Source organism: Gopherus flavomarginatus, chromosome 2 (genome assembly GCF_025201925.1).
Source record: "Gopherus flavomarginatus isolate rGopFla2 chromosome 2, rGopFla2.mat.asm, whole genome shotgun sequence".
Lineage (NCBI taxonomy): Eukaryota > Metazoa > Chordata > Testudines > Testudinidae > Gopherus > Gopherus flavomarginatus.
Window position 1 is genome coordinate 254,603,253 of NC_066618.1, and position 19,197 is coordinate 254,622,449.

The following is a 19,197-nucleotide window of genomic DNA, read 5'->3' on the forward strand; positions in this document are numbered from 1 at the left end:
TCAACTACTCAGTTTCTTTAATCTTATATAATAAATTCACTAGTTCTGTCACTATAGACTTTTCCAGGCAAAAAGAGAGAACCAAACATTTCTGGGAGGTGACTGCAAAGGAAAACAAACTACCTCTTCACAGCAACTTGGGAAAATTTAATGCATAAAACATATTTGTTTAAAGAATTTATTGTATAAAATTATGATTGGCATGAAATAGAAATAGTTCTTTTTAATGCATATTTCCCATTAACCTGTACACAAGTATTACAAGCATCAAGCAAAATGCAATAATTCTAAGAACTAATTCCATACTACAAAAAGCATTCACATAGTGAAGCTACTCTGGTTACAAAATATTAAATAAAAGCACTTCAAAATATGTATTTGGGAAATGTTATTAAATGATCAATGCCTGCTTAAATTAGTTAAACAAATAAGACACCTCACACACAAATACACCTTTGTTGGTTCAACCCACATGGAGTAAAGTTCAGATCCATTCATTTACTGGGATTATTCTTGGAAGAAAAAACTTTGTTACTAAAGGAATCAATCATTATTTGATGACTTATAATGCCATCAAGAAGTAATCCAGTTCTCTCATGGTTTTCATACAGAAAAGGAATGCAGCTGTTTTGTGTGTGTATGCACATGTTGGCCTCCCACCTCAAGGCATGTACCAATAGTCTCTTTAAAAAGAGATTTCTAACTTCACTGTTTCATTTACCTAATTCAGCTCCTGACATCACAAGACGTAAGAACAGGGGTCTACAAAGGATACTTGCACTACTGCGAAGTCTGTAGGTATCAATTTTTTTTAAATATGATACATCCTCACTATAAGACTGTTAAAAGGTTAACAAATCTCTGCTTCCCAGATACTTTCAAAGGCCCTTGTCCTCTACAAGAAGTGATTTATTTAATCACTGGTAAATCCTATGCTTGCACATCCTAACAACAGCCTTACACAAAGGAAGCACTGTAATAAGCAATTACATTCTAACACAAAATCTCAAAAGACCAGAAATGATTTTTATAGCTAAAACAAAAATAACTACAAAGGTCATTTCTCAAAAGAAAAGGTAATAAATCAAGCTATTTTTGTGCCAGTTACTTTTCACCTGTTTGAGGCAGCTGAGTAGAGTTTATATGTATATTTACAGTATGTAACTCACACATACATATATGTATAAAAACACAAAGATACTGTATCTACACACACAAGCACTAACATACTGAAGAACAATCCACAGCTCACACAACAGGAGCACTATCTCATAATTCTAGTATAATTTTGTCCTTTTCAAAATGGATTCTGAATTCCTGAGTCTCAAAGACATTGCTGTCCTTTTCTATTAATTTATCTGAAGGAAAGCCTCTAGTTTGCATTTCTACCTAAGGGTACAATAGTTTAAATCGTTTTAGAATGTAATGAGAGGAGAAAGAGTGACTGGAATTAGTTTGATTTTTAAAGTGTTTTTAAAAGGAAAAAAGGATTTTCACCACTATATAATAAAGGCCACCTTAGTCTAAGACCCCTTACGCTAGTATCCCAACATGTGTGTGACAGGGAGAGATTTAGGTCCCTATTCTTACTGTACGCATCACATGCAATGAAAACAAAAATCCATCCTTTAAATTATTTAAAAAACATTTATAAATAGAATTGCAATGGAACAGCCCTTTTGCTACAATCCATGTGGTAAAGTCACTGGAGCAGATAACTCATGAGTTCTCCCTCAGATAGTGCTATATTCACCATAACCCATTCTGTCCTCTGTAGTTTCCCTTTTACTTTGCATATTACACAGTGTAACTTAAAATGTTATTTAAGAGCACTTCAGTCCCACAATGTAGGATTTAAGCTTGTGTGAATAAGTACAAGTGGCTCTGCAACATTTCAATGATTTACAAAAATACATTCAACCAAAAATTTATATAGGGTTCTCTTTTTTTAAAATAAAATATGGAGGGAAAGCCAAATGGTCCCATAATTAGCAAAGTAATACACTATCATTTCTGGAAATATTTCCACAGCAAAGCACATTCAAGAGTATTGTACATTGAACTGCATACTTTTTACTCACTCATCTTTCAGTAATAAAGATCTACTGTATATAATTATTCAACCTTATAAATAATGCTAAGCAGAAAAATATTTACCTCTGGGCCATTTTTATCAGTTTCTTGGAGCAAACACAAAACAAAATCTAAAGTGCAGGCTACAGATCATGACAGGCATAATAAAGGACAAAAGGTGCAGTAATTTGCATCTACATTTCAAAGTTGGTTAACTATCTATTGTTCCTTGCTAAATATCACCCTTCTTGTGCAATTTAATAACTGGTGAGTTGGTCTGTGTCACAGTACAACCTGTAACCATTTGGATTCTTTTGTTTTTTTACACTGGTTATAGTTGTCCATAGACATTTCTAGGCAATAGCTTACAATTACAAAACCTTACATTTTTAATACTTTAAAAATCACACAATATTGATCCCACCCCCAGAAAATGCTATTGTCCTCTTGTTGCAGAATGTTGTTGAAGAAGTGATGCTTGGTTGGCTGCCTGAAGCAAAGGAAGTTTTCATTTCCATTTCACATGCTACAATAGCTGCGTTCAATTCCACTTGAGCTCGGTGAACAACATAAAACATGAGACCGATGCTTATAACAATCTATGAACAAAAACAAACACACTGCAATTGAAAAAAAGATATAGAGCAAAAAACAGGAATACAAAGCAAATACTTTAGGTGAAGCATTAAGATAAGAAGTTCTCAGTACACAGCTTTATAGATCACTTGTTAATGTTTGGAGGTAAATGCATTCAGAGGAAGATAAGCCTAACCAACAGGATAATCCATTCTAATACACTGCATTGATATGCGAGAAGCCAGAGATTAGATACGACTTCAGAATAGGCAGGTGCTCTAAATCTAGGTGCTTTCTTCCATATGCGGTTATAACTGACACACTTGTAAAGGTGGTTTTGCTATTCATCTCCTGGTAAAGAAATCCCTCTTCCTACTCCCAAGGACAGGTACACGTGGGGGTGCGAACCACAGCACTTTCCTAGTAGATATCAAGTAAAATTAATTCAAATGATCAGTTACATTCTGATACAGATGTGCGATTTGCAGAACAGTAGAGATAATACTCTACTGATGTCGGGGGCAAAAGAAAACAAGCTATTTTCTCTCTTGGCCCTCCATTACTGAACACATTCAGAAGCAACAGAGCATTGCCTAGGCTCCTGCAGTCCCTGTATAGTACAACACGACGGAATAGACTAGGATGGCATTCAGGACACCTATTTAACCTTGCCCATGAAGGAATTTTACAACTGCAGATGTGAGGTGGATCTCTGCAGTACCAAGGAAAAAGTGAATCCAAAGGGTTTAATTGTGAGAATAAATATCCCAAGCAGTGTATCATTTACAGCAGCAACTTATAGGAAAACTCCAAACCCATTACTGCAGCCCAACAGTCTGAATGCTCACATTGGGGGTCGGGGAGGGGGGGAGGGAAATCAAATGCACAGCTACAAAATGCAGAATAACTGGCTCGGTGGTAGTACTGCTAAAAGGATCTGGGGTTACAGTGGATCACAAATTGGATATAAGTCAACAACAAGAAGCAACTGTGAAAAGGGAAAAATATAATTCTGGGGTATATTAATAAGAGTGTTGTATATAAGACATGGAGATAGTTGTCCCGCTCTACTTGGCACTGGTAAGGCCTCAGCTGTCGTATTGTGTGCAGTTCTGGACACCATGCTTTAGGAAAGATGTGGGCAAATTGGAGAGTGTCGAGAGGAGAGCAAAACAAATGTTTAGAAGGTTTAGAAAACCTGACCAATGACGAAAGGTTAAAGAATACTGAGCAAATACTGAAAAAATATGACCAAAGAGGGAGCTGATAACAGTCTTCAAATATGTTAAGAGCTGTTATAAAAGAAGACTGATCAATTGTTCTCGACGTCCCCCAAAGGCAGGAAAAGCAGCAATAGGGTTAACCTGCAGAAAGGGAGATTTAGGATTAGATATTAGGAAAAGTTTTCCAACTGTAACGGTAGTTAAGCTCTGGAATAAACTTCCAGGGAAGGTTGTGGAATCTCCATCACTGCAGGTTTTTAAAAACAGTTTGGATGGTCTGGGTTTACTTGATACTGCCTCAGCCCAGGGGGCTAGACTTGACTTCTGAAGGTTCCTTACAACCCTACATTTCTAGGATTCTATAATTTGTGAGCTTCACAGGAGGGGAGGGGGAAGGGATAGCTCAGTGGTTTGAGCATTGGCCTGCCAAACTCAGGGTTGTGAGCTCAATCCCTGACAGGGCCATTTGGGGATTGGTCCTGCTTTGAGCAGGGAGTTGGACTAGATCTCTTGAGGTCCCTTCCAACCCTAATAATGTATGATTCTATGAAATGTTGATAGGATGGAGGTCTCTTGTATAGATGGAGATTAGGCTGAGTTACAAAATTAAGGTTGACTTTAGGAATTAATCTTCAAATTCCCTGCTTTTACAACATGGAGGAGGACATTATAGTCTCAATCTTAAATGAATGTGTCTGGGATTCCCCTTCCCCCCAGGCCCCAATTGAAGCCTTTTTAATGCTCTTGTAATTAAAAAACAACAGCTGAATGGGTTTTGCTTCTTAAGACCTATATATCTCCAGTGATGCCTCAAAGTTAACTCCACCAGCATAGTGTGTTGTTTCAGTGAAGCCTCAGCTATGGTTGTCAGGGGAACGACTAAAAAACAAAACTGCTTTCCAGCTGTTCAAAACACAGGTTTTCTCTAACAAGAACCACTTGAAGAGGTTACCCCACTTTAGCTAAGTCTAGCTGAACTAAACAATCCCAAATAAACATATTTTAGCTCAGGTAGAACTCGCTCTGACCCTCCAAAAAATGTAACCCCACAGAATCTAAAATTCCCAAATGTAAGGAATTTGAGTTTGCATTAAGGACCATCACATATAAAATACTTTATCAAGCCATCTGAAGCAGCAGTGGACCCCAAAAACCTAAAAACACTTCAGTGCAAGATACAAAAACACAACTTGTTTCAAACATCCCAACATAAATTAACTTCAAATGTTCCATAGAGACAAAATTATTCTCTGAGCAGAGGCTACACCTGAATGTTTTCAGTCAGAAGACAGTTTTAGTCAGAAACTTACAAAGTGGTGGTAAGGAATTCAAAATAGGGCTTAGAATACAAGTTGTTTTGCAACCTGAAAAAAGGATTCTGGAAGGATGAAAGTAATTTCAAAATATTGCTTCCTACATTAAAACACACCACATACTCCTAGACAAACAGGAATACCACAAAACCAAACTGTTATTAAATCTTAACTGAATATTCCCACTATTCTTGTTGCTCACGTTTTCATTTAACCTCATTTAAGGAAACAGTCAATTTCACCTTTAGGTTCCACAGCAGCACAATTTGGAATGTTTTATTGTAAACACTTCAGGGAAACGTTAATTGGCTTGAAAACTGTTTCAGCTGAGATTTAAACAATAACCCCCACAGAAACACGGCTACTCTTCAGCTCTATTTTAAAAGTTTATATGGAGATATAAAACCTAAATTTGGAGTCACATTTGACCTAACATTGTCCCACTATGTCAGTGCTTCTCAAAGCCAGTCTGTCACTTGTTCAGGGAAAGCCCCTGGCAGGCCGGGCTGGTTTGTTTACCCGCCACATCTGCAGGTTTGGCCAATCACGGCTCCCACTGGCAGCGGTTCGCCATCCCAGGCCAATGGGGGCTGCACGATGCGGCATGGGCCAAGGAATGTGCTGGCCGCCCTTCCCGCAGCCCCCATTGGCCCGGGACAGCAAACCGCAGATGTGACAGATAAACAAAACGGTCTGGCCCGCCAGGGGCTTTCCCTAAACAAGTGGCGGACCAGCTTTGAGAACCACTGCTCTACGTGTTCACCATAGGTAGCTGCTTCCTCTGGGCCCTGGGAGTGCTCAAACCCCTGCTCTGCCCCAGGCCTCACCTCCTTCCTACCTCTGCTCCGCCTTTTCCTGAAAGGTTCCATCCCCTCCTCCAAGTGCAACCCATCCTGCTCCTCCCGCTCCCCCCCAGCACCTCCTGCACCCACAGAGTCGGCACCTATTGGCACTATTTGAAATAGGAAGCACTCACCACTTAAATAAAGTCGCCTCCAGGGTGAAGTGTGGCAAATCATTCTGCCCCAAGGATAAACAATTGTTCTTAGAAAAGCAAAATTAATAAGAACTTTCCAAGTGGAACTACAGAAGGAATTCCAAGTAGGCGGAAGTAACTACTAACATTGAAACTGGGCAAGGGCAGCAAGATTAATACCATTCAAAAAGTGCCACAGAATCTTTAACAAAATGATCAAATTCTCATTTAAGCCTCATCTGAAAGACAGCACTTTCAGCAGTACAATATCCCATACACTGCACAAAGCTGAGGATGGTTCCCTTCTAGCTCAGAAACCTGCCAACTACTACCACTACAAAAATGAATCAAGGGATGGGGGGAAAATGCCTTACAGTGACAGATTTACAGAGCTCAATCTGTTTAGTTTATCAAAAAGACAGACAGTGTAATCAAGTCACCTCTCAAAGTACCACTGCAAGGAAAAGATACCAAGTTTTACAGGGCTCTTTAATCTAGTGGAAAGAGACAAAACAAGGACCAATAACTGGAAGCTGAAGCCAGACAAATTAGAAATAAGGCACACATTTAAACAGTTAAGGCAATTAACTATTGGAATAAACTACCAAGACAAGTGGTGGGTTCTCCATCTCAAAGTCTTAATCTACACTGGATGCCTTTCTGGAAAACATCTTTCAGCTAAACACAAGTCATTGGGCTCAACAAGAGAGGTAACCGGGTGAAATTATATGGCCGGTGTTATACGAGACATAAGGCTAGATGATCTAGTGGCCCTTTCTAGTCTTAAAAACTATGAAGCTAGTCAATAATCAATGGTAATTGTTGCAGCATCTTATTTTCTTTTGCTGAGCACAGATACTGACCAGGGCCAGATCTATTAACTCCATAATGACTGATAAAACAGTCAAAGGTGATATAACTTCACACACTTCCTGTTTGAGTGGCTTACTCCAGAGGTCCCAAACATTCAAAAGGGCATTTTGCATTGGTATCCTGCTAATTAAAAATCAAAGCTCTGTCCTCACAATTTGCTGTCTGCAGGCAGAGACCCTCTGAAGTCAATGGGGCTCAATGTGGGTGAAGGGATCTTTTTGCATACAAGTTATATGAACAGTGCCAAAGATACTTAACATTTATTACTAAATCTTACACATTGAAATATATGATTTTGACTCTCCCCACGCCCCAAACCACATTAACTTCTGCTGCTGTTTGATAAAGCTCGGTTAAATAGTACTGTTTGACAAATTTAGCCTTGTTTAAACTATGCATGAAGCGTTTAACAACTTTGGGAAAATTTTATTCAGAATTATTCAAAACAGTTTCTAAAAATATTTGATCTGTCAACTGAACATTCATACCAAAATGTTCACAAGCAATGTTCAAAACATTTCATTTTGACAAACATTACTGCCAGTAAGCTTATCCCTTAGAATATTCTCTGAAAGCAACCACAAAAGTAGCTAGAGCAAACCACATTTCATATTTCAGAAACGTTCAGAGTAGTTGTTTTTTTAAGCTATTTACTGAGCTCTAAATTACTCATTAGGGCCCCAATGTCCAGCCCTGGTAGCCAGGCAAAGTGCTGGAAAAAAGCACGAGAAGTGGGCAGTGGTGAATTAAAGGACTCCTCCAGTAATCCTTCCCCCAACTCTTGAGTCACCTCCTCTTCTGATCCCTTCCTATATCCAGCCTCCCCAACTGCCCCTGAACCATGCCAGTTACACTACATAGGCAGCCTCTGTACCCATGAATGGGGTGGCTGGATTTAGCCCTCAGCAATATTTAAAACAAACAACCCCAGAACTAGCCCAGTAACAGAGCTTCATAAGTAAAATGAAAGATGTTCAAATAACCATTGTTTTCTCTCATTACCTTTTCAGTTTATTTAGCCCATGCTGTTACACAAATGTCAATATTCTCAAGCAAGCTTCATTCAGCAAACAAGTAGCACATACTAATTTATTTAAATGGGGCCTGGTGTTCATTTTGTATCTTATTCTTTTTATAAAGAGGTTTTAAGATTATAAAAAGTGCACAAGACAACTACAGTATGATCTGAAAATTTGGAAGCAAATGGCTGTAATTGCTATTCAAATCCAAACCAATATTAAATTAACTGACAGTGTCAGGCGACGCTTTAATGCCTCTTCTGCTACTAGTATAGCAATGCCAGTTCACCATGTTCTCCACTCAAGGGATCTAACAATGTTGCTCGCTGCCTAGGATTTAATGACATGTTAACTGTAAATCAACTTTTGAGTAAACAGAGGTCTATAAAATCATGACTCATGTGGAGAATGTGAACAGGGAAGTGTAACACAAGAACCAGGGGTCACTCACTGAAATTAATAGGCAGCAGGTTTAAAAACAAACAGAGGAAGTAAAACTTCACACAATCCACCATCAAGCCATGGAACTCATTGGCATGGGATGTTGTGAAGGCCAAAAGAGTAACTGGGTTCAACAAAAATTAGGTAAATTCCTGCATGATAGCCATTGATGGAAATTAGGTTGAAAATTAGGAAAAACTTTTTCACTCAGAGAGTGGTGAAGCACTGGAATGGGTTACCTAGGGAGGTGGTGGAATCTTCTTCCTTAGAAGTTTTTACGGTCAGGCTTGACAAAGTCCTGGCTGGGATGATTTAGTTGGGAATTGGTCCTGCTTTGAGCAGGGGGTTGGACTAGATGACCCCCTGAGGTCTCTTCCAACCGATATTCTGTAATTCTATGGAACTATTAGCCAAGATGATCAGAGACACATCATTCTCCAGGCGTCCCTAAATCTCTGACTACCAGAAGCTTTGACTGAACAATAGGTAATGGATCATTCAATAATTGCCTTGTTTTCTTCATTCCCTCTGAAGTATCTGGTACTGATCACTGTCAGAAGACAGGATACTGGGCGCTAGATGGACCACTAGTCTGACCCAGTATGACCATTGTTATAAAAGTTCTTAATTCATACTTCTCATTAAGTCAGAATTACTTTCTAAATGGGAATGTTTCAAGAGGTCACCACTACAACTACTTATTTCTATAGCACCTTTCATCTAAAAACTGTACAAGCTGGGATCATCCTATAGTCTTCTAATACTGAAGCACAGACAATGCTGAAATGGAACAGGGTAGATATTTTGGGCTTAAGGGAGGCTCCAAAGTGGAGTGAATGGCTATTGCCCTAATGGCTCACTACAGTAACAGAGACTAGCTGAGCTCATTAGCACTCCAAAAACTCAGCCTCTCTCATCTCCCTATATTCCCCTTATATTAGAGGCTAGAGAAGCTGGTGGAGGAGGAACCAGTTATGCTGTTTCTATGTCAGATGCACACACACTGGGAGAAATCCCCACCTGGGAGATCCACTGGCTTTTAGACTCTTTGTGCCACCAGAGGCACAAAAGGTACGGATCACAGGAAAGACTCTTGTCCATCATCACCAACAGCATAGTAATACCTAAGATCATGTTAGGACACTGGTTCAGTAACAACTCAAAGAAGATTGTCCAACCCACTGAATCACCAGTATTCCTGCTGGATTTTCCTAGAATGTCTCCCATTAGTTGGAGGACGAACAAGATCACAACCCTCAACTAGTATGGCCACATGCAAAAAATTCCAAATGTAACTGCTTTGTCTCCAGAGTCACCCAAACTACAATGAATATCCTGGCTTTAAGATTAATGACTATGAAAATAATATTAAATCATTTTTAAAAACCACTCACCTGTAAAGTAAATATAAAATAGCCACTAACACTTTGTTCTGCAATGACATCTTCCATAGTTCGCAAGGTGGTGCCTAAGTAGGAGTTCAGGAGCTGAGTAGGAAGCAGTCCAACTGAGGAAGCCATTAGATAGTTGGGTAACGACAGATCTGTAATCTAAATGAAATCAAGTGTGAAAAGCGATGTACAATTTCGATATAATTTTCCCATAACCAGTCTTGACTGCCTCCCCCACAACCGTCTAAGCAAAAGTTTAGAATTCATTATATTACAATATTCTGAAAATGACTGAGTGCAAAAGTTCAGTAAAGGATCAATTCAACAAGGCAACACTTTTAAACTTTCCCTTTTAAAATTCTGTTCAATTATATTCCATCTTTTGCTGGGCTGCACCTTTAACTGGACATCCTAAGGATGCAATTACGCTATCCCTTTGCTTAGTTAAAATGCATGAAGTGTAGCTACAATATTTCTGGAAGGAAAAAAATATGAATTATTTAAAACATCCTTCATGGAAGGTTTTTTATATTACGTTTTAATTGGCCAAGGCGCAGAATTAGAGCTAGCCAGAAATTTTTGAAAGTGGTGATGAAAAACAGAAAAAAGGAAATGTGAATGTTCTTTTGAGTCCCCCTTTCCTGCCCCAACAAGCCCTGAGTTTCTTTTTCCATTTTGAGTAGCTCTTAGCTGTTATGCAGACAATTTGTACTGAGGCAAGGTACACAGTACTAGCTAAATAAAGTCAAATGGGATCAGGAGAGGTTGAGAAATCGAGGAATATAAAAGATGAGAGTCCAGAAGGACATAAGATGTATTTATGCAGGCAATGAAAGCAAAAGGCAAGAGAATGAGTTCAAAATAAAGTGAATACAATTTTATGGATGCTAAGGGACATAAACTAATCTACAGATACCTGGATTATTTTCCTTGGTGATTATGAAAGGTGTAGGTCTGACAGCTTTAGACACGGAAGTTTTCATTCTCTCCTGACTCCAACAAAACAGGCTAAGCACTGGCAACAGCACATTCTTAGCCAATGTGATTCAATCCTGACTTGAAGGGACCACTTTTAGGGCTGAGAGAATAATTCAACTGCCAAACTCTTTCAGCCATGACCTCTCTGTGGAAGCTGTCAACAATGATGCCAATTGGCATCAATTCTGATATGACAATCTAAAAAACAAAAAGACCACCAACTCATTTCAAAAAAGAATTCCTGAAAAAGCTTACCAGAGGTTGCGTGATGGGAAAAAGTTTCCTTCCACTGATTTTTATGAACTGATGTTTTGAGTACATACGCTGAAAAATCTCTCTGATAAAGTCTTAGGCCTCTCATTGTGGTGGTTTAAACTGTTTAGCTATAAAAGTGGTGTACACATCATAACATTAACAAAACAGTCCACAAGACCAACTTGGATCTTCAGTTTGTAGAATGGAGGTAAGTAGTAAGATACACAAGTAAAGTAAAAATAGGTCCTCAATATACTGATCAGTCACAATAAATGATATGGTATTGAGACATTAATAAAAATCAGTCTGTTAATGACAACACTGACAAATACTAGTCTTGCCAAAAAGTCATTGTCAAACATATCTATTGACTTCGGAATGGCTCTAGCAACGTGTGCTTAAAGACTGGATTGCTGTGATTATTTGATTCACAGACCTGATGGCAGTTTGAAGCAAGCTGTCACTTGTTCCTAAAGAATTTCTGCAGACTATCCAACAGAACACATTACATGAAAGAAAACAACTTCTAAAGTTCTAATTAAACAGAGTCAGTGCCACTGAGCTTCTACAAAGGAAATAACTGACAATGGCACAAATCTGTAAAAAGTCAAAGACAAGGACAAAGACATCAGAGTTAAGTTATTTTAAGGGCTGTGCGATGAAATTAGTGACTATTCTGTGAGTGCACCATTAAGGGCAGTGTAATTATTTTAAATCAGATTAAATAATTTATTATCATAGAAATGTTATTTTGAAAAGTTAAGTCACATTGCCAAAATCCCAAAAAGTTCTTAACATGAAATATTAGTGAAAGGTTTTTTGGGGAAGGGAGAGGGAAAATGGAAAATAAAAGATCAGGGTTTGGTTTTGTTATTTCACTGAAAGAAGATAATTTTCCACTCTCCTCAAATAACTTAAGATATTTCCAAAATACATATTGCAAATTTTGCTTGCTAGATTTGAACATATGCCAGCAACATGGCTAATATATTTTCTCGCAATGGGTATATTGACAGATATATGAATGACTACTCTAGACCTTATTATTTGACAGATGTTCTCAGAAGAGTACTTCTTAAAAAAAAAAAACACGGTAGGAATCTGGGCCATGGAACTATGCACAGACCTTTATTATCAAGAGGATGCAGTCAGTGCTATTACTGTCTTTAAAATACTAAAGAAGATACAAGATTTGCTAAGTAGGGCCTTGTCATTAAATCTAATGGAATTGGGAAACAAATCACAAAGAATCCTTAGGGACTTCTTCCCGTTGTGAATATATAGTATAGCATTTTACTTCCAGATATCTAAATTTGCGTTTCTAATTTTGTCCCACAACAAGTAAGGACATAGAAAAGACCATTTCCAACTGAAGGAGAAGCAGATAGTAAGTTTAAAACTGGTCTGGGATTCTTGTACATCCCATCAACCCTAAGACCAAGAGGCTCGTGCCAGAGAAAACAATGCAGCACATGTGCCTTTTGCTCACAATTTGCAGGATTTGGGTCTATGCTGACACTGAATAAGGGGATTCTACTGGTAATGTTTCCTTTAAAAGGGATAGGAAGTAGAGGCTGATAATACTTCTCTCTGATAAAACGTTTGTACCCAAAACCTTTTCCATGGGGGATGTGAAATCCCCAAAGACTTTACAGCAGACCTGAATTCAGTTCAGTTTGTCTAGAACCTCATCTCTTCCTCCACCATCAAAAGGGAGATCTTATACCTGGATTTTTTTTTTTCCTGGGCAAGGCACTTCTAAGTAATCACATAGTTTACAGCTCTAGATGACATATCAGAAGTAGAAGATGCTCTCCAGGTATGTTTTGCAACAAGCTGACCTTTAGCAATAAGGGCTTTGGTCAGCTGGTCTTCCATCAGTCACTGGACAAACAATGCTATTTTCTCCCACAGGTAATATTGGTATCAAGCAGTAATGTCCAGATAAGTTGCCACGTTAATGCTGAGTGTGGCAGGTGAGAACATCTTTCTACCCAGCAAATCTAACTTCTTACCCTCTCTATCAGAAAGGGTAGAATGGACTTGATCCCCTTTAGCTCTTTGAATGGCAGTTGCCACCACCAATGAATTTGCAGCTGGGTGACTCCAGAAGAACAAGAAGCCCTTTCTTTTTTAGAAGCTGCCTGTCCAGGTGTTGAGTTTAACTAGATAAATTTTAGCATCTGTAATAAGCCATCTAAGACAGACAAGACAATCTTCCGCCAAGTGGGTGAACCCAGAATATTGAAAAACAGCTGTGTAATTTATTCTAAGGTTACTGACAGGTTGTTCAAGGCAGTAGCTATCTTTTCCATAAGTTGTGAAATTGGAACATACGTTCTAGAGGGGAGGAAGATGATGCACCCACATTGTCATCTGGTGAATTTTAACCATTCAGAGATGTATCTACATTCAGAGGTTCAATGGGCCCCTTTAGTTCTTCCTCAGACTGTGTGTCTGAGACAAGCAAAGGAGATTGTTTCCTTGGCACCAGTGAGAGTGCCAGGCCCAGTGAAGAAGTTTCCCTTGAATACTTTTTGGAAAAGGCTCCCTTTCTTGCTGCCGTTCTTCACTTTTTAATTGCTGAGTAATACCTAGGGGAAAGCCAATATGGCCACACTTCCTTTAGTATGCCTCCCAGTATCCAGTGAGAAAATTCCTATCAAACCCTTGGTGAGGAAGGATGACCTTGTGGTTTGAAAGGGTGGAACAGTCAATCTCCATAATGCTCTCCCAGTTATCTGATCCTATCCCTTGGAGGGGAAGAGCAAGGAAAGGTTCCAGGCTGGTCATGTTCCAATTTCAGATCAGAGTGCAATCCAAAAGAGGTTTCCAATGGTGACAAAAAATGACTTGGTTAAGTGAAAAGCCAAAAGTTGTAAAATATTTCTGTGGGAAGCCAGGAGGAAAGTCATGCATCTCCAGCAAAATTTTCATAGTTAGGGAAAAATATTAAGGAGTATTCTAATGAGAAAAAACTGTATCACCAAAGCTTTAAAATGTGCTGGAAAACTATTCTAACAATATAGTACTTGACATCTTACAAGAAAAAGTCTCAATTTTTTCAGTCAGTCAGTTTCTACAGAAATCAGAGCCTGGACCCTATACATAGAATTTGTTTTGTATTTTTGTATACTGTTAACTTGTGTGAATACTACAGCTGCATGGGAGCACTACGATAGTTAAGGTTGCATCATGACATCTGTTTAAAGGTCCACTGAAGTTCCCTAAAATTGGCATTCTTAGTCAGATTCATTTAAAATGTAGTGTGCATCAAGAGAGTAATGTTAGTGATTCAAATCTGAAATGATTTGAGTTAGAGGTTGTGGAGATATAAGTCCAGGGGGGAAAAAGTCATTTTTCAAAAAGTTGCGAGGTGTTTTTTTGGTTCGGTTTTGGGGTTGTTTTTTTTTTTGCTCAGAGTTACAAGTCAAACTATTGATGTGATGCAAGGCAAAACAGTCTCAATCTGTTGAATATTAATGAAGGTAGTGCATGGCATACATTATATCTTTGGGGGACTTGGACCGAACAGTATTTAAGAAAAATTTTATACTGCACATTTGCTAGTACAGAAAAATGACTAGAGGGTTTAAATTCAACTCTTGTAAGCGCTTTAAAATCTAAACAGTTACTCAGATTGCTTTGAAATATGGTGTGCCTCATTAGGGTGTGTGGTGATGCTAATGATACAAATTTGGGGTCATTTGACAGAGGGGTCTCCAAGTTACAGCCACTCCCCCCCCCCCCAAAAAAAAAAAAAAACTAGTTTCCTTCTACCCACTGCCTTATACTGTGGCTGGAGATTGCCACCTGGACTCTCACATTGTAGCAATTTTATTTTGGGGTGGAATGTAAATCAAAGTATTAAATTTAATTCTATTCTTACCATTTTTTAGGCTTTTATATGCACACCTCAGCTCTGCCAGTGTACCCCAACCCACCATACCTGTCAGCTCTGACTACACACAATGTGTTGAATACATAAAACTAAACAAACCCAATAATTATTACCATCTTTCAGTTATGATTGTTTAGGTTAAAAAATTCAGAAAGAAATGGATTTTTTTTAAAGCAGTGTCCATTTAGTTAAAGGGAATCTGCATCCTTCCTATCAAACTTGCATTTTAATTAGACTTTCTCCAGATTTAGCCATTCATTGTGAATCCCTTTTAAAAGGCAGTTCTTTTAAAACTCTCTCTTCTGTGAGATTTTGCTTTATACTATGTTCCTTTTGCATAATATACAAGACTGAGAATCTTCTATCACAATCAACTTAAAATGATTCCAGCAAAATCTCATCTATTGATGTCTTGAGAATCTTTCTTCCTCAAAAGCAGCAAAGAATCCTGTGGCACCTTATAGACTAACAGACGTTTTGGAGCATGAGCTTTCGTGGGTGAATACCCAATTCTTCAGATGCATGTGGTGGAAATATTCAGGGGCAGGTGTATATATATGCTAGCAAGCAAGCTAGAGATAACGAGGTCAGTTCAATCAGGGAGGATGAGGCCCTGTTCTAGTAGTTGAGGTGTGAAAACCAAGAGAGGAGAAACTGGTTCTGTAGTTGGCAAGCCATTCACAGTCTTTGTTCAATCCTGAGCTGATGGTGTCAAATTTGCAGATGAACTGAAGCTCAGCAGTTTCTCTTTGAAGTCTGGTCCTGAAGTTTTTTTGCTGCAGGATGGCCACCTTAAGGTCTGCTATAGCGTGGCCAGGGAGGTTGAAGTGCTCTCCTACAGGTTTTTGTATATTGCCATTCCTAATGTCTGATTTGTGTCCATTTATCCTTTTCCATAGAGACTGTCCAGTTTGGCCGATGTACATAGCAGAGGGGCATTGCTGGCATATGATGGCATACATTACATTGGTGGATGTGCAGGTGAATGAACCAGTGATGGTGTGGCTGATCTGGTTAGGTCCTGTGATGGTGTCGCTGGTGTAGATATGTGGGCAGAGTTGGCATCGAGGTTTGTTGCATGGATTGGTTCCTGAGCTAGAGTTATTATGGTGCGGTGTGCAGTTACCTCGATGCCAACTCTGCCCACATATCTACACCAGCGACACCATCACAGGACCTAACCAGATCAGCCACACCATCACTGGTTCATTCACCTGCACATCCACCAATGTAATGTACGCCATCATATGCCAGCAATGCCCCTCTGCTATGTACATCGGCCAAACTGGACAGTCTCTACGGAAAAGGATAAATGGACACAAATCAGACATTAGGAATGGCAATATACAAAAACCTGTAGGAGAGCACTTCAACCTCCCTGGCCACGCTATAGCAGACCTTAAGGTGGCCATCCTGCAGCAAAAAAACTTCAGGACCAGACTTCAAAGAGAAACTGCTGAGCTTCAGTTCATCTGCAAATTTGACACCATCAGCTCAGGATTGAACAAAGACTGTGAATGGCTTGCCAACTACAGAACCAGTTTCTCCTCTCTTGGTTTTCACACCTCAACTACTAGAACAGGGCCTCATCCTCCCTGATTGAACTGACCTCGTTATCTCTAGCTTGCTTGCTAGCATATATATATACACCTGCCCCTGAATATTTCCACCACATGCATCTGAAGAAGTGGGTATTCACCCACGAAAGCTCATGCTCCAAAACGTCTGTTAGTCTATAAGGTGCCACAGGATTCTTTGCTGCTTTTACAGATCCAGACTAACACGGCTACCCCTCCGATACTTTCTTCCTCAAGCAATCCTAGAGGTGGCCTGTAAAAGCAGAGGGTGGGGGAGAACAAAATGCCATATCTATCGCTGGAAGAGACACACCCTAATTGGGAGATTAATTTTTAAAAAAGACTACTGAATGTAATGGTCATATTCCAGTCCAAACATTTATAATTATTACAACCAAAAGAACTGAGAAAAACTGTGGTTTCAGTTCACTTATTATGTGCAAGTCACCTAACTTTTCACTGTTTTTACAGCACCACCTAGGAGGCCCAGAGCTGGCAGCCAGAGCTGTGCTGTCCTATGGAAGCCAGTGGGCACTAACATGGGCCCAAGGGTCTGTTCAGGCAGATGAATTAGGCCCTGATCTTGCAACTGCAACCCTGAGGGCAGACCTTTGCAAGGTGCATGGATACATTTGCCTAAGGCAATTTCTGTTTGTGAAGGTCTTTCACACAGCAACAGAGGAAAGAGACTTCCAATCTAAAAAACTGTGATTATGAAACTGCAAAAGCAAGGAACTCAGACTACAAAGAAGCTGTGTGTTTTGCAATGCTCAGTGGTGTGAAAATCAGGGAAATTGTCAGTTCCTACAGCCCTGATATGAACCTACATGGGGCAAAATCATGGCCCCACCAAAGTCAGTGGGAGACTCATATTGATTTCAATCAAGACACCCCTCACTCCCTACCGCCACAGGCAGGGCCCTGCTTGTGGGAGCCACTCACCGAGAACACCGCGTTTTGGAGCCCGAAGGGGATGGGGGTGAGCCTGGCCAGGGCCACCACTTTGAGGCCGCTTCCTCCCTCTACTACGCGGATAACTGCGCTGAGCTTCTCGCTGCCCTGGATCCTCGCTAGCACCCAGCGGGCCAGCAGCTTCCTGCAGACCACGTGGGCGATGAAAGTGCCGATGAGGACCCCGAGCACCATCAGCCCCATGCCCAGCACGAAGCCGTACAGGTAGCCGGCGGCCACGTTCAGCACGATGTAGCCCCAGCCGCAGGGGAAGGAGACCACGATGAAGCCCACGGTGAAGAGCAGCACCCCGGCCAAGCTGTCCAGGCTCTCGGCCCAGAGCAGCAGGTCCCGCACGTACTGGCGCACTAGGGCCAGCGAGGCGAAGCACAGCGCGGCCAGGACGCACACGCCCAGGCAGCTCTTGCACCAGCAGGTGCCCAACAGGCAGCACGAGCAGCGCCACGTCCTGGCCTCGGGCAGCCCGGGCCCCGCGCCACCCGCCTCGGGCAGCTGGCACAGCAGCAGCTCCGAGTGCTGCAGCCCGTTCGGCGCCGGGTACGGCCCGCGCAGGAGCCCAGCCAGGTCTCGCTGAGCGCCGCCGGCCGGCTCCCCGCCTCCGCCAGCCCGGGCCAGCCAGCGGCTGAGGTCCTGCCGGGCTCCCTGGGCAGCCGCGAACTTGGCGGCCCGGCAGAGGAGCTGGAGCACGGCGCCCCCGGAGCTCCACATGCCGCTGGGCCCGGCCCGCGCTAGCCCGGCAGCGCGCTCCGCCGGGCGGGGATCGAGCCGCCGCGCTGGGCCAGTTCCCGCTCCCCGAAGCCACTGGGCAGGGGCGGCCGCTCGTTCATCGCCCCGCCATGGCCTGGCTCCCGCGGCGCTCAAGAGACCGAGCTGCTGACGGCGGCGGGAGAGAGGCGGGCGCGCTTCGCTGCCGCCCAGCGGAGGCCGGGCGGATCCCGGGTCCTGAGCGCGCGGGCGGCGGGTCGGGTTTAGGCGGCGGCTCCGGGCTGGCGGCCCTGGCAGATGGGGAGTCCCGGGGGGCGGCCCGGGCGGCAGCGCGGCTCCATCTCCCGGCGCGCTCGGCTCCGGCGGACGCTGAGCCCCTGCGGTGCAGATGTGGCAAATCCGCCGGCGGAGGCGGCTGTGCCGAGCAGGGGGCGGTGCCCAGTTGCGAGGGGGGAGGAGGCGGCGGCGGCTCGGGGCGGTGCCTCCTCCCCAGCGGGGGCTGGAGTAGGGTCGTGGCACACCGGCCTGGCGGCCCATTGGGAGCCGGCTGGAAGCGCGGCTCACCCCGAGATGCCGGGGACGGCCTTGCCCTTGCCCTAGGAGGCTCCCACCTACTACTGGGCTGTGCCACTGTGACCCCCAATTAAGGTCACCAGATGTCCCGATTTTATAGGGAAGGTCCCAATTTTTGGGTCTTTTTCTTTTATAGGCTCCTGTTAGCCCCCACCCCCGTCCTGATTTTTCACACTTGATAGCTGGTCACCCTATCCCCAATGGTCATTCCTAACTGCCTTGGACCCTTCCCATCACGGGACAAATGTTGGACTGGGTTGTGGCAGCTGACTGAGGAAAACCAACAGCCCCCTTTTCCCTGTTTGCTGCCATGGTTTTTCCTAAATGCAGGGGTTGGAGGGAGAGAGACCC

The 19,197-nt window shown here is 42.0% G+C and overlaps 1 protein-coding gene across 1 annotated transcript; it reads right to left on the bottom strand.

The window, feature by feature from the left end:
- Positions 1-1,209: 1,209 nt before the first annotated feature.
- TMEM64 (transmembrane protein 64) lies at positions 1,210-18,305 on the bottom strand. Its single transcript, XM_050941140.1, has 3 exons — positions 17,539-18,305; positions 9,889-10,044; positions 1,210-2,672 (listed from the first exon to the last, which is right to left on the bottom strand). The coding sequence occupies exons 1-3, from the start codon at positions 18,274-18,276 to the stop codon at positions 2,478-2,480; spliced, it is 1,089 nt and encodes a 362-aa protein (XP_050797097.1). The 5' UTR covers positions 18,277-18,305; the 3' UTR covers positions 1,210-2,477.
- Between the last annotated feature and the right edge of the window lie 892 nt (positions 18,306-19,197).

Bases quoted from the DNA above. Each gene is read 5' to 3' on its own strand.
- TMEM64 (XM_050941140.1), bottom strand. From the start codon at position 18,276: ATGTGGAGCTCCGGGGGCGCCGTGCTCCAGCTCCTCTGCCGGGCCGCC. The intron at 10,045-17,538 runs GTGAGTGGCTCC...GATTTCATTTAG, and splicing joins TCCAAAACGCGGTGTTCTCG to ATTACAGATCTGTCGTTACC. The intron at 2,673-9,888 runs GTGAGTGGTTTT...TTTTGTTCATAG, and splicing joins ATTTTATATTTACTTTACAG to ATTGTTATAAGCATCGGTCT.